Below are 15,246 nucleotides of genomic sequence, written 5' to 3' on the forward strand. Positions count from 1 at the left end.
TAAAGTTTCTCTAAGACCTTCAAATTGTACTGCCAAGAAGTTTTGCTTTGTAAAATAGCATTCTTGTTTACAAAATAATCTGTTGTATTTATTATGGGGACAATACAAGAAGCTAAAGAAAGGGCTAGTTTAATACCTTTCTTTTCCCATTTCATTCACTCCTGATTCACTTGCTGTAAAGAGTTTTGGCCCTGTGCTGTTCAATGCAGGCATTAATTTGCTTTTCACAAACGCTTTTTTTCAGTGCAATGAAATATAGCTGTTTTTCTGTGCAAAGAACATTGCTAGGCTAATATATTACCGATGTTTCTCTCACTCAACTTAGATTTAGCAAAATAAGGAAATACGGATACTGGAGATCTGAATGCACCCACATACAAAAATTGTAGGAGAAACTCAACAGGTCTGCCAGTATCTGCAAAGAGAAAAACAGGTAATATTTCAAGTGTAATGACCCTTCAGAGATTCTGCTGAATTTCTCCAACAATTTCTGTTGTTTGTGTGTTTTAGATTTCAATCCTTTGTATTGGAATTTCGACCATCTATTTTAAAATCTCATTTCCACGTGTTTCTTTATCATTCTCCTTTAATTTCTATTGCCTTTGAAGTTGTGCAAAGGGGAACGTGACAGATTTGAGATTTCCAATGAAGTCTCCACTGTCTTCTAAGATCAGTTTGATTAATGAAGTGCCTTGGGATGTTACACCAAACTAAATGGTTTTGCAGATGATTTTTGATTACCCAACCAAAGGAAAAATGTAACTTATAAACTTGCTGGGGTGCATGATACTGTTGGGCCATCGTGCTTTGGTGACTCCTTTGAACAGCGAATCAATGAATCCTACTTCCCATTTGTTTTCCCATACACATCCAACTGTTCCTTTTTCAAGTATTTATCTAATTCCTTTTTGAAAACTATCATTGAAACTCTTCCCACCACTCTTCCAGATTATTAGCGGCAGTGAAACCACTATACACATGGCCTTTCTAACTTAGTACCAAACTTGATTCTGGGGAGCGTTGCTGAACAAAGAGACCTTGGAGTGCAGGTTCATAGTTCTTGAAAAGTGGAGTTGCAGGTAGATAGGGTAGTGAAGAATGTGTTTGGTTTGCTTGTCTTTATTGGTCAGTGTGTTGAATATAGGAGGGTGGGAGGTCACATTAGGGCTGCACAGGACATTCCACTTTTGGAATACTGTGTCCAATTCTGGTCTCCCTACTATAGGAAATACGTTGAAATCTGAGGAAGGGTCACTCAACCTGAAACATTAATTCTGTTTTGCTCCACAGATGCTGCCAGAACTGCTGAGTTTCTCCAGGAATTTACATTTTGTTTCTGATTTATAGCATCCACAGTCCTTTTGTTTTTTTTTAAATCAGAAGGATGTTGTGAAACTTGGAAGTGTTTAGGAAATATTCAGAAGGATGTTGCCAGAATTGGAGGATTTGAGCTATAGGGAGACGCTGAATAGGCTGGGGCTATTTTCCCTGCAGCGTCAGAGGATTGGGGGGTTACCTTTATAGCAGTTTTTAAAATCATGAGGGACATGGATAAAATGAATAGTCAAGATTTTTCCCCCAGAGTAAGGGGTTCCAAAACTAGAGTGTTTAGGTTTAAGATGAGAGGGGAAAGATTTAAAAGGAACCTAAGGGGCAACATTTTCACACAGAGGGTGGTGCAAATATGGAAGGAACTACCAGAGGAGATGGTGGTGGAGGCTGGTCCAAGTACAACATTAAAGGTGCATCTAGATGAGCAAACACATAGGAAGGGTTTTCTTGGGATATGACCAATTGCTGGCAATGGGACTAGATTAGTTTAGGATGTCTGGTCACCGTGGATCAGTTGGACGGAAGGGTCTGTTTTGTGCTGTACATCTGTGAATTAGTGTTCAGTGATTGATCACCATGTTCTGTCAGTCACAGGTAATTTGCATTTGGCATTGTAAAACACGATGGGCACATTTAAATCCAGTCAGTAGTCACATTGCCTTTGCCTTGTAGATTTGAATTTTCCCCTTTCTCATTGCTATTCTATACAGTCATACACATTGTGATTTCTCCTGGTCCTGGACAATTACAAGAATTCCTTTGAAATGTAACCGATGTGTAGGGTAGCTAATCAAAATTGGTTTGGAGATTTTTTTGATATGAATTGGCAGAGGATAAATTTTGATTGTGTTGTCCTTTGTGATTTTTATGTATTGATAGTGCTTTGTATGATTGTTTTGTCATATTGCATATGGGATTGTAGACCTTTAACTCTGTTAGTAACGAATGCATTTGAATTCCATTGTACGTAATTATTCAATTGCAGCATCTATTTAAAATTAAGTTCAAAATGTACTCCCAAAGTATTAATTTTTCTTGTGTGAGACTCCCACTTGTTGATTTCTACTAGCTTTTTTAATGTGCTTCTTATTAAGTATTAACTATTGTTAATTGTTCCCCAGAAATAGCTGTCAAATCACCTTTTATTTATCTAAAGAATGTCAAGCTCCTCACAGCTGAAAAATAGAGAACAGGCAGAATGGAGTCAGTTTCTGAAATTATTGAATTCAAAATGGAGACCTCGAAACTGTAATGTGTCCAAATGAAAAATTCATTGGCGTTCCTCAAGCTTTTGTGTTGTTGGAACATTGCAGCAAGCCCAGGACAGAGATGCTAACATAAGAGAAAGGTGTTGTATCGAAATGGCAAGCGAATGGGTGGACAGGATTACTAGAGTTGGGTTTTTAGACCAACAGACCCTTAACTCATCCATCTTCAGTTGCCTCATAAGGTCAGAAGTGGGTCAATTCACTAATTATTGCACAGTAATTAGCACCATTCTGGATTCGTCGGATACTGAAGCATACTATGATCAACTGTAGCAAGATCTGGCCAGTATCCAGGTGTGGACTGACAAGTCTAAGTTACAATCACATTACATAATTGCCAGACAATGACTATCTCCAACAAAAGAGAATCGAACCATTACCACTTGACATTTAAAGGCATTGCCATCACTGAATTCCCCACTATCAACATCTTTGGGGTTACTGTTGACCCAAAATTGAACTGAACTAGTTACATACAAGCACTATGGCTTCAAGAGCATGGCAGAGGCTTGGAACCTTATAGATGTAACTCACCACCTGACTCTCTGGAACATGTCCACCATATATAAGATGCAAGTCAGGAATATGATGGATTACTTGCCACTTGCATAGATACAGCTCCAACAGTGTTCAAGAAATCCACTTGCATGGCACCACATCCACAAACATTCACACTGACACTGTATTGCAGCAGTGTGTGCCATGTACAAGACCCCTTACACAGTACTTTCCGCATTCTTAGTCACTTCCATCTAGAAGATCAAAGGGAGCAGATGCATGGGAATATCATCATTTACAAGTACCCCTCCAAGCTGTTCATCATTCTTTCTTGGAAATATAGCACTTTTCCTTCAGTGTCACTGGATCAAAATCATAGAACTCCCTCCCAAATAGCATTGTGCTTGTACCTACACCAAATGGGCTGCTGTGGTTAAAGGCAGGAGCTCACTATCACCTTCTCAAGAGCAACTTTGGCTGGGTACTAAATGTTGACTGGTTGTGACATCTCTATCCTTCCATATGAATAGCCTATGAAAAGACTCTACAGAGGCTACTATTCCATCCAGTCACCCTTTTATTTACAATGAACAGTCTTTGACGATAGTACTGCCCCATTGAGTTATTTACCTGATTGAATCAGAATAACCGATCCCAATAGAAAATTCATATTCTATGATCTCCAGATTGGTGGCCTCTTTACAATCACTACAGCCTACTCCTGTTTCTATTTTACTATAAAAGTTCAGATACTGGAATCAATTTCATAGCATCATACACCCCAGAAGGTAGTACTTAAGCCCATTTTACATCTGCAACTCTCTCAGTTCAACAAATATTCCCTTGTGTATGCATCCAATTTCCTTTTGAAAGTTAGAATTAATCTGCACATCTGAAGGTGGTTGAGGTAGCACTTTCATTTATATTTGAAAACAAATCTCTCAAAAACTAATAATTACGTTTTTAAAAACTTGGTAAAAAGGATAATATATGACTCAATAAAGAAATGATTCATTTCTGATGAAGAAGAAGACCTGGTCAGGATTTCTGTTAAGTGGATCTCTTAACATTGGAGGTAAATTGATCTTTGATGCACTTAGGCAGGTGTAAGAATGTGAACAAAATTTTCAGAGCAGGTTATTCCATCTGCATGGGGTTGAAACTTCAGTGAGATAGAAGATCTTAATATTAAGATTTATTTCAGCTATCACAATGCAGTGAGCTGGAAATCAAGCTGCACTATTCTTAGAATCATCATAAATGTAAATATCTGTTTTAATTACCAATTATTGAGAGTGTGTTGCTGGGAAAGCACAGCAGGTCAGGCAGCATCCGAGAAGCAGGAGAATCGACATTTTGGGCATAAGCCCTTCTTCAGGAATGAGGCTTGTAGGCCAGTGGCTGAGCAGTAACAGGGAGGAGGGTGGGACATACACTCGACTCTGATCTTCAGCATCTGTCGTCCTCACTTTCTCCTCATTAACTACCAATTTCCCAACTTTTAATCCTAATTAGACAATTAGATAAAGAATATGAACCACACTTTTATATTCCCTTAAGAAATTAACTATGGATTGTTAAATTTTTTTCTTACCATTCATTAGAAACAAACAATGAATCGCCAACAGACAACTCACTAGGGCACTACGTTGGAAATCAAACCCCAATTCCCAGTCATCACAAGTATAATAAAAAAAAATCAAACTATCCAACCTCTGAAGAAAACATTTGTCAGGTTACTGTACTTAACAAGAAAATAGCTATTTGCTGCAGATGGGTTGTTTTTAACCAATGGCAGCAAAGTACAGTCATATTATTTGCTTACTTACAACTATAAAACTTTATCCCTTCTGAAATATCCTCCTTCACAAATATACACATTAACACACAAATACTAACAAGAAATTGATATTGAAGGTAGAAAAAAAATCATGGAAACATAGTACCACTCCAAACCACAGGATTTCATGAATTTTCCTTCCAGGTTTTCTCGACTGCTTTTAAGTTATTTACTGATGAAATATAGTTGCTTCATTGCCAACTTTGATTCATTGGTTGAGAATTTGCCCCTTTGAGAATTTCTGAAAGAAATCTTCCTTTCAATAAAGTATTTTTGAAACAATGGTAAGTGGGAGCCAGCTAGCTATTACTGGAGCATTTTTGGTACCTCCGTTCAGGAGTGAGGCAGAGAAAGAGGTTTGATGCTTTCTCTTTTCAGGCTACATCTTTCTCTGCTACACAAGACCCACATGACGACAGTCACCTGATCAGGAGCCAATCAAACCATTATTGTCAATTAAAATTCTCATACGCCATGTAAATAGACACAAACAAAAACAAAACAACTATTTTAGGTGGGAAAGGGAAACAAGCAAAAAATCAGAAGCATAGATCTGGTCAAAGATGTTGAGGAGTTGTTTTGGCTTTCTTAACGTCTCTTGGCAATCGACACAAGGTTACAGATAACTGGATGCTCAATCTTCCATTTACCAGTTAAGGATTCACCTTTTCATTCTCTCCAAAGGTGGTTTCTCCTCTTCATTCAAGGTGGGAACTTCTCAAAAAAGAACATTCACAGGAAAATCATGAATGAGAACAGCTACCATGAGATTGTTATTTCACCATGTAGGAAATTCATAGAGAAGTACAGCATGGAAACAGACCCTTTGGTCCTACTTGTCCATACCAACCAGATATCACAAATTAATCTAGTCCTATTTGCCAGCACTTGGTCCATATCCCTCTAAATCCTTCATATTCATATACCCATCCAGATGCCTTTTAAATGTTGTAATTGCCTCCACCATTTCCTACTGCAGCTCATTCCATACACACACCGCCCTGTGTGAGGAAAAGTTGCCCCTTGGGTTCCTCTAAACCAATGCCCTCTAGTACTGGACTTGCCCCACTCCAGGGAAAATACCTTGTCTATTTACCCTATCCATGCCCCTCATGATGTTATAAACCTCTATAATATCATCCCACAGCTGCTGATGCTCCAAGGAAAATAACTCCAGCCTATTCAGCCTTTCCCTATAGCAATTTCAGTGCTTCGTCTTTGCAGGTGAGATGTTTCCTCTGTAGTAACCAGTTGTCCAAGAACCGAAAGGTCCTCCTGAGTCCGTATAACTGGTTGATTGAAGAAAACAATGTCTCTGGGTAAAACGCCTGAAAAGATATTTGTACACATGCACACATAGTGCTATTCTGTCTAGCATTATCTTTTACCACTTGAACAAGGGAACATTGTAGATTCAACTCTCAATGGTTTACAGTATTTTTTTTTTGAAAAAGAGAAAAGCTACATTTCCCCAGTTTCCTTAATTTAAAGCAGTATCTTTTTCAATTTTTAATTTCACAGTCCAAAATAAAATTAGTCTTGACACAATTTTGTGTGCTCAGCACATAAACACAGACAGGAGAAAACCTCAAGGAAGATTTATAAATGTAATAACATTAACATAGTGTGACAGAGGTATGCATTTTGAGTGTCCTCTTGCTGAATTTGTGTCCATCATTTGAAACTGCATTCAAACATTTGACCTCCCTACACTCTTCTTCTGTTCCAGTTCTTTTATCAAACACCTTAAATCTATCCCTTCTGGTTACTAAATATTCTTCCAATAGAAACAACTCACTCACCTCTCCCAACCCCCCACGCCCCCCACTTCTTTTTCACTCTCTAAAAACCTTTACAACTTTCAACACCTCAATTAATTTCTGCTTAATCCTTTCTGTTCCAAGAACAAACTCAGCTTCTCTGGTGTCTCCATATAATTGCCCTTCAAGGTTGCTACCAATTTAGTAAATCTCCCAGAACATTTTCCAAAACTTTGTTATCCATCTTAAATTTTGGTGCCCAAAATTGGTCATAGTACTCAAATGATTAAAATTTAGTATCATTTTTGTGCTTTTGAACTTCACACTTTCTTGAAAAACCAAAGATCCTTTATGCTGCTATTAAACAACCTTCTCAACATATTCAATAGTCCTCTGTGATATTTGTCAAAGCTTTCTACATTTCCAACATCATTTCAAAAGTCATCTTTATCCAGCACAACTTTCATCAGTTCTGAAACTTATAATCTTCTTATTTCTTTCTTTGCTGCCCTCCATTGGCTCAACTTTTTATGTTTCTTGTGCCAAATTAGATCATTTCACACATTCTTTATATGAAATTGCATCAGTCATCTATGTTCTGAAGACTTAGTACCTTCATTTTCTTTACTCTATTTTCTTCTCATAGAATCATAGAGATGTACAGCACGGAAACTGACCCTTCAGTCCAACTCGTCCATACCAATCAGATATCCCAACTAATCTAGTCCCATTTGCTAGCACTTGGCCTATATCCCTCTAAACCCTTCCTATTGATAAACCCAGATGCCTCTTAAATGTAGTTATTGTACCAACCTCCACCACATCCTCTGGCAGCTCATTCCATCCACTCACCACCCTCCTTGTGAAAATGTCACTTAGATCCCTTTTATATCTTTCCCTCTCACCCAACCTATGTCCTCTAGTTCTGGATTCCCCACCCCTACTTACCCTATCCGTGCCTCTTACGATTTTATAAACCTCTGTGAGGTAACCACTCAGCCTCTGATGCAACATAGAAAACGGCCCCACCTATTCAGCCCCTCCCTACAGCTCAAGTCCTCCAACTCAGCCCTCTATAAACTAAAACAGCTAATGTTTGAGCTTAAAAGCCTAACAGCTGGCTTTGCACATGCAAGATAAATTGCTACGAAATATTATCATGTTTCTAACAAGCTGAATGTAACAGAACCTTTTCAGTAGAACTGGAGTAACAAGAAAATAAGACAGTGCAGGTAGGTATTCAATGTCTTATAAACAAAACTGTGTAAATCTATTGATTTCATTGATGCTTGAATGCAAATTGACAAAACAAGTTAACATTTCCCTCCACCAGGGTGGATCATCCCGAACAAGGATGGATATGATAGTAATGTCACCAGATCAACATTGTGGTAAACCTAACTTTTTCTCACAATCGCAAGGACTGGTATAGACGTACAGAACACAATTGTAACCCTTTTGTGTGTCAGTGGAGAATGCTTGTGAAGCGCAAGAATTAGATCAAAACATGAAAGATTTAAAACTCGGTGTAAACGCTCAGCCAATGCCAGTTTCTTATCCTCCCGGGAGACCTTCTTGGGTTTGTATGCTCCACTGGCAGACGTGGGAATGAGCCTTCCGTACGTGCGGGTAAGAAATGAAGGAAGAAGCCCGGCTGCCAGTTTTTAATGATGTGCATAACTCTGCAGCGTCCCGGAAAGAATCCGCCTTTCCTTACCGTGTGCTGTTTCGAGATCACTCTCCTCATAAATGAAAGACGGAATGGCCATCTGCAAACCCAAATAATGCCCTTAATATATAAAACAACAACTAACCATTTAAGGACTCCACTGTATCTATTTCTTCACTTGCAAAGCAATGTTTCATGACATCTCTTGGCTTTGAATTATTTTGATCGGTGGCTCAGTGGTTACTACTGCTGCCTCACAGCACCAAGGTCCCAGGTTCGATCTCAGTTTCAGTTGACTGTGTGGAGTTTGTACATGCTCCTGATATCTGTGTGGGTTTCCTCTGGGTGCTTCAGTTTCCTCCCTCAGTTCAAAAATGTGCAAGTTAGGTGAATTGGTCATACTCAGTTGCACATAGCATCAGGTGCATTGATCAGAGGGAAATGGGTCTGGGTGCGTTACTCTTCAGAGGGTCGGTGTGGACTTGTTGGGCCTATTACCATGCTGTGGGGAATCTAATATAATCTAATTGCATATTTATCAAGTGCCTTATTGAAAGTCATGTCCACATCCATTGCAGTGTGCTCATTAAGCCCCTATTACTTCGAAGAGTTCATCAAAGTTAGTGAAGCTTGGTTTGCTTTTAATAAATTTGCACTTTATTAATGTACATTTTCCTACTGCCAGTTTAGTTTGTCCTGAGTTAATGTCTTAAACTTTCCCAGTTAGACACACTGCCTTTTTTTGTAAAACTAGATTAATTTATCCTCTACAATTGAACATGTAATGAACTACTATAACATAGAAAATAGGTGCAGGAGTTGGCCTTTCAGCCTTTCAAGCCTGCACCACCATTCAATATGATTGTGGCTGATCATGCAATCTCAGTATCCCATCCCGCTTTCTCTCCATACTCCTTGATCCCTTTAGCTGCAAGGGCCACGTCCAGCTCCCTCTTGAATCTGTCTAATGAACTGGCACCAACAATTTCTTGAGAGAGAGAATTCCACAGGTTGCAAGACTCCGAGTGAAGAAAATCTTCCTCATCTCAGTCCTGAATGGCTTACCCCTTATTCTTAGACTGTGACCCTTGGTTCTGGACTTGTTCCCAATATTGGGAATGTACTTCCAGCATCTAGCCTGTCCAGTCCCATCATAATTTTATATGTTTCTGTGAGATCCCCTTCATTCTTTTAAATTCCAGCAAATACAAGCACAGTTGATCTGTTTTAAGAGGGAATAAATAATAAAGAAATTCATTATAAGCTCAAATGCCCCATTTTCATTTCCCTTTACTTGAGTTACTTCTATTCTTAATTTATTCTTTAATTTCTGAATGTTGACTATGTTTTAATCAAGTGAATTTTACATCCTCATAATTCTATAAAACATCTCCCACTCTCTGCCCTAACCTTTTACAATTGTGCTCATATCTATGATGGCTCAATCACCAAAAAGTGAACCAACTGTTTCTATTGTCCCAATTTTAGCGACTTTAAATAGCTTTAATCGAGTATTGTATTCTCCTATTACAAGGAAAACTGAGCCATTTTTTCAAGGCTTTATTAATTGCCTTTTGAAAATTCGTACACACAAAATTCACCATTTCATTCATAAACCTATTTCCTCAGATAATTTTCTCGTTGGAGATGGCTATTGCTTCACACATTTCTGTGGCATAAGTGTTATTGTCACTTATGAGTTCATACTTAAATGTTGCTGCAGACAATTTTTAACTTTGTCTTTTCTTACAAAATCACTTAAGTCATTCATGTCTTGAAATATTATTTCAAGAAGTTTTTAGAATCAGCAGTGACATCTTAAATTCAGACACAATCCAGTCTTTCACTCTAAACTGTTTTGCCAACCTTTAGAATGGAGTTTATAACATTTAGTTTCATCACAAATGTATTGCAATTTGAAGGAACTAACAGCAGAATCTGTCTTTCATCAGTCAAGTGTGTAAGCCTGCAGGGCCAACAGAGCAAGTCATTGCACTGAGCTCTTACTACAGGTTTTGTGTGCTGTTTGCCATTGACTGCATTCTCACATTATTGACTGACCACAAATTAAGATTTTACTGTTGCACAACTCCTCAGATACAGAAGCAGTTCTTGAATGCATGCAGCAACATTTAAGTATGAACTCATAACACTTATGCCACAGAAATGCCTGAAGCAATAGCCATCTCCAACGAGAAAATTTAACCATCTCCACTTGACATTTAACAATATATCCTTAGTGAATTCTCCACCATCAGCACCCTGGGAGTTACAACTGACTAAGCCCTTTAATTAGGTCAATCATAAATACAGCATTTACAGGAGAGGGCTAAAGATCTGGATTTTACAGTAACCAGACTCTTCAAAGTCTGTCCACCATCTCTGGTCAGGAGTATGATGGAATACTCTCCACATCGAGATGAGTGCAATTCAAACAATCAAGAGGTTTGGCACCACCCAGGACAAAGCAGCTGCTTAACTGGTAGTCCATCTACTGTCTTAAAAATGTACTCCCTCCATCACCAGTGCAGACTGTACACCATATACAATGTACTACAGCAACTCAAGAAACTTGCTTCTAAAATGGAAATCTCTACCACCTAGAAAAACAAGGGCAGGAACTACAGGAATATCAGAACTTCATCCTGACTTAGAACAATATTGATCCACCTTTGCTGTCACTGGGTAAAATTCCTGGAATGTCCTACCAGTACTGTGGGTGTATCTACAACAGATGCACTGCAGCAGTTGAAGAAAGCAGTTCACCATCTTCTCAAAGTCAATTAGGGATGGGAAAGAATAGTGATGCTCAATCCCAAACACAAAATTGAAACAACATATCGTTTTAAACTGTTTAATTGAATCCAGTGATACATTTTTAAAACTACAGAGTAGTACTATATATGTGTACAAGTTAGGCTACATTATTAACATTTTAGTTCATCATTTGCAAATAACTCTGGTTATTGAATGGAAGCTTTCACTCCATTTCAACCTAACCATCGCATCCAATGGTCTTTGTACATGGATATTTCAAAATTTGACAGCAGAAAACGCAATGTCCAATGCAACTTCTTTCTGTTGATTTCTTCGGACGGGCTGAACTGCCTGCAAAGCGCTTGCTGTTCCAATCAATGTTGGTGCAGCATAACTTGTAGATCATCAGGCAGGGAGTTAATTACTGTTTCCAGGTACAATTCCAGTTTCTCCAGCAAGTCTGCCCTGACTGAAAGCTGATGAACCCTTGCTTTTATCTGGATAGGAAAACACACCAATTAAATTTTAAAAAGATAAAACATGAAAGAGTTCTGAAAATACTAAATAGTTTGACTTTCAACAGGTGTGGTGACAGAGAGAATACAGGAATTATAATCATTTGAAGAAGTTTATAGATGGATATTGTAAATGTTCGTTAATACTCTGTTGTGTTCGCCTAGGGATTGAGGTGGATCCAGGACAAGATCAAACTCATTGACTCAGCAATTGAAAAAGATTATTGAAGTATGCAGTACAGGAGAACATTCTATGTTAATTTCAAGAGGTTCACAATACACAAGAGTGGAAGCTTCTTCCATCTTCATAGATCTCTGTATTGAACCCATTTGGAATACTGGATTCAGTTCTAGGCATTGTACCTCCACAAGGAAAAGTTGGTTTATGAGGTGATACAGTTTAAGTTCAAAGGATGGTACTATGGCTTGAAGAGTTAAATTGAGAGGACAGGTTGCATCTACCAAACCTTTAATTTTTATTTCTTTGAGTATATATAAAGAGTAATCTAATTGAGGTGTTAAGATGATGAAAAAGATTCAATGCAATATACAGAAACCATATCCTTTGGCAAATCATTCCAGAAAATAAAAAGTCATAAACCTGACAGAGCATGCCACTCAGGTTGATATCGGGCATCACTTTTTCCACATAAAGGATAGTGCAATCTGGAATTCTCTCCCAGAAATTCCAAAACAAAGATTTTGTGTTTCAATTAAGTCACCTTTTCCTCCTCTAAACTTCAGTGATTACAAGCCTAGCCTGTATAACTTTTCCTCAGAAGACAACTCACCACTCATGGTGTTAGTCAAGTAAAACTTCTCTGAACTACCTTCAACACATTCCTTAAAGTAGGTGACCAACACTGTGCTCAGTATGCCGGATGTGGTCCCACCAGTGCCCTGTATAAGTATCCTCCTTACTTTTGCATTCAATGATCTAATGACAATAGAACCTCAATTATCCGAACGAGACAGACGGGGAGTATTTTGTTCAGATAATTGATCATTTGGATAACTGGAAACAAGTGGTAATTTGAGTGCTGGTTATCGAACATTTCTCAGTTATCTGGCAATGCACACCGCAACGCTGTTTAACTGATAACTGAATGTTGAGTTGCCTAAAGCCGTTTTGACGGGACCCTGAGATCTTGTTTGGATAATCAAGGTTCCACTGTATAGCAATTTGAACTCTCTTTTGCAACAGCAGTTGGTAGGAGGTCATTAGGTAAACTTAAATCTGAAATTGATTTGGTTTGGCTGAAGGTATACATAGTACAATGAGATCATGGTTTCAAATTTGAGGGACTCAACAGACTACTCATATTCCTAGTCAAAAGGTGTGGCGCTGGAAGAGCACAGCTGGTCAGGCAGCATCCGAGGAGCAGGTCAGTCAATGTTTTGAGCATAAGCCCTTCATCAGGAATGTAATGTCAAGTCTCCTGCTCCTCAGATACTACCTGATCTGCTGTGCTTTCCCAGCACTACACTTTTTGACTCTGATCTCCAGCTACTGCCGTCCTCACTTTCTCCTACTCATATTCTTATAAAACAGCCATCTTTTTTCCCAATCATATACTTTCCTAAGTGTTCTGTAACCCTATTTTGAATAACAGATTTGAGCATTTCTCTTGTTTCAGTTGTAACTTGTTTAGAGTTCCCTGCTTTCTCTATCATTTCTTTTCGAACAGCAGAGTTACATTTGCTACTGTACAATCCACAAGGTCAATTCACGAGTCCAGAGAATTCTGGAAGATCAAACTTAATCCACTAATTTCTGTTCCATATTTGTTAAAATATGAAAGTTATCAAGTCCAGTGAAATTGTTGGCTTTTAGTTGCATTAATTTTGTCAGCGCTTTTATTAATATCAATTATTTTTCTCATACTGTATCTCTAAGGAACACAAAGGTGAGACGTCGTGCAGCATTATTTAAAAATGATGGTACTAGACTTGAAGGTTTAAATTAGGCAGGTTCTACATACCAACTTGTATTCTCTTAGAATATTGAAGTTTAAAGGTGATCTCACAAAGATGTTAAGAATGATTAAATGATTCAATTTAATACATCGAAACTATTGCCTATGGTGGAATCTGATTAAGGGTTATTAACCTTAAAATTAAAGCTTGCCTCCTGTATAAATGAGAGTTCCTCACTCTTTGGTTTCCCTGCTACTGCTCCCTCCAAACTGGACCACTCAATACCTTATAAATCTTTGTCCCTGCAGCAGCAATCCAATATCCCACTAGCACAGCTTGGTCCCATGTACTCCTTGCACCTTCCTGCTCCCACTATTCTTGCAATACTTGCTTTTCATACACTACATTGGCTTTAAATGGTCAGCGTACTGGGGCTCTTGAATTTCTTTGCTCTTCTACAGTTCTTACTTGCTTAACTTGCTCGGGTCCACAGTGGATCATCTCGTTTTCCGACATTGAACTTCATCTGCTCTGCCATAATTCTGCCCACTCATTTCAGCTATCAGTGTCTCTCAGTACCTCCTGTTTCTAAGTACATTACACAACATACTGGAGTTCTTTGGGAGAGTAGCAGGGAAGTAGGGGTGTGTATAGGTTTGAGAAAATTTATTTTGTGTTTGAGGGAGAAAGGATTGAGGGATACACTGTCAAATTGGATTGACGGTATTTAACTATGAGAAAGGAATCTGTTTGTCTAAACCTTATTACTCAAAAATCCTGTGATAGGATATATAAAGAATGAAAAATTCTTTTAGCTCTGGTTCAACTGCTAAGTAGTGTTTCAATGGAAAGGCTTTGGCACAATAATTGGGAAAAATGTCATCTGCCTTCTATATAGAAAACCAGTATTTATCAAATTTCAGTAAAGCCAGCAACAAAGTCTACTAAACTGCTTATACATTAGACAACATAATAAAGTTTCTATTGGTAGGTAAAAGACTACTATCATTTGGATTAAAATAGGAGCTTGGTCTCGGAACACAGTATAGGAAAGGAATAGAAATGTGTTAGAAGCAATTCAAAAAAGATTCGTTCGACTGAGTCTTAGAATAGGAAAGGTTTGACAAGGTGGGCCTGTATCCATTTAAGTATGAAATATGAGAGGCAATCCTGTTAGAATATACAAGATTATGAGGGTCTTTCCACTTGTGGGAATAACTAGCATGAGGAGACACATTTAAAAATCAGTTTTGTCCATTTAAAACAAGAATTAGAAAAAATATTTTCGATCAGAGAGTCACCATGTCTGGGGAGCTCTCTTTCTGACCAGTAGTGGAAGCAGATTCCTTGAATATTTTTAAGGCAGTGGTACATAGATTCTTGTGAAGCAAGGAGTTGAAAGGTTATCAAGGGTGGTTGGGAAAAGTGGATTTGAGGTTACAATCGGATCAGCCATGACCGTATTAAATGGCATAACAAACTTGAGGGGCCAAATAGCATACATCTGTTCTAAGTTCTTAAATTCATAACAGGCTTGGCATTACCCTTCTGATTTCATTCCATATTTTAGCAATGGATCTATCCTAAAGTTTGTTGAAAACAAAGTGACTTTTTGAATAAATTTCCTTACACCATGGTAACAATCTACAGATATTGACAGACTCCAATTCATATACAGAAATACAAGACC

At 38.2% G+C, this 15,246-nt stretch overlaps 1 protein-coding gene across 1 annotated transcript in view; it reads right to left on the reverse strand.

The window, feature by feature from the left end:
• Positions 1–11,256: 11,256 nt before the first annotated feature.
• dennd6b (DENN/MADD domain containing 6B) overlaps positions 11,257–15,246 on the reverse strand; it is a 113,872-nt gene continuing 109,882 nt past the window's right edge. Inside the window, exon 20 of the mRNA XM_060842549.1 lies at positions 11,257–11,621. Coding sequence (XP_060698532.1) covers positions 11,499–11,621 — 123 coding nt within the window. The 3' untranslated portion in view covers positions 11,257–11,498. The remainder of the gene's footprint in view (positions 11,622–15,246) is intronic.

The sequence above is a fragment of the Hemiscyllium ocellatum genome, chromosome 23 (assembly GCF_020745735.1).
Source record: "Hemiscyllium ocellatum isolate sHemOce1 chromosome 23, sHemOce1.pat.X.cur, whole genome shotgun sequence".
NCBI classification, from domain to species: Eukaryota; Metazoa; Chordata; class Chondrichthyes; order Orectolobiformes; family Hemiscylliidae; genus Hemiscyllium; species Hemiscyllium ocellatum.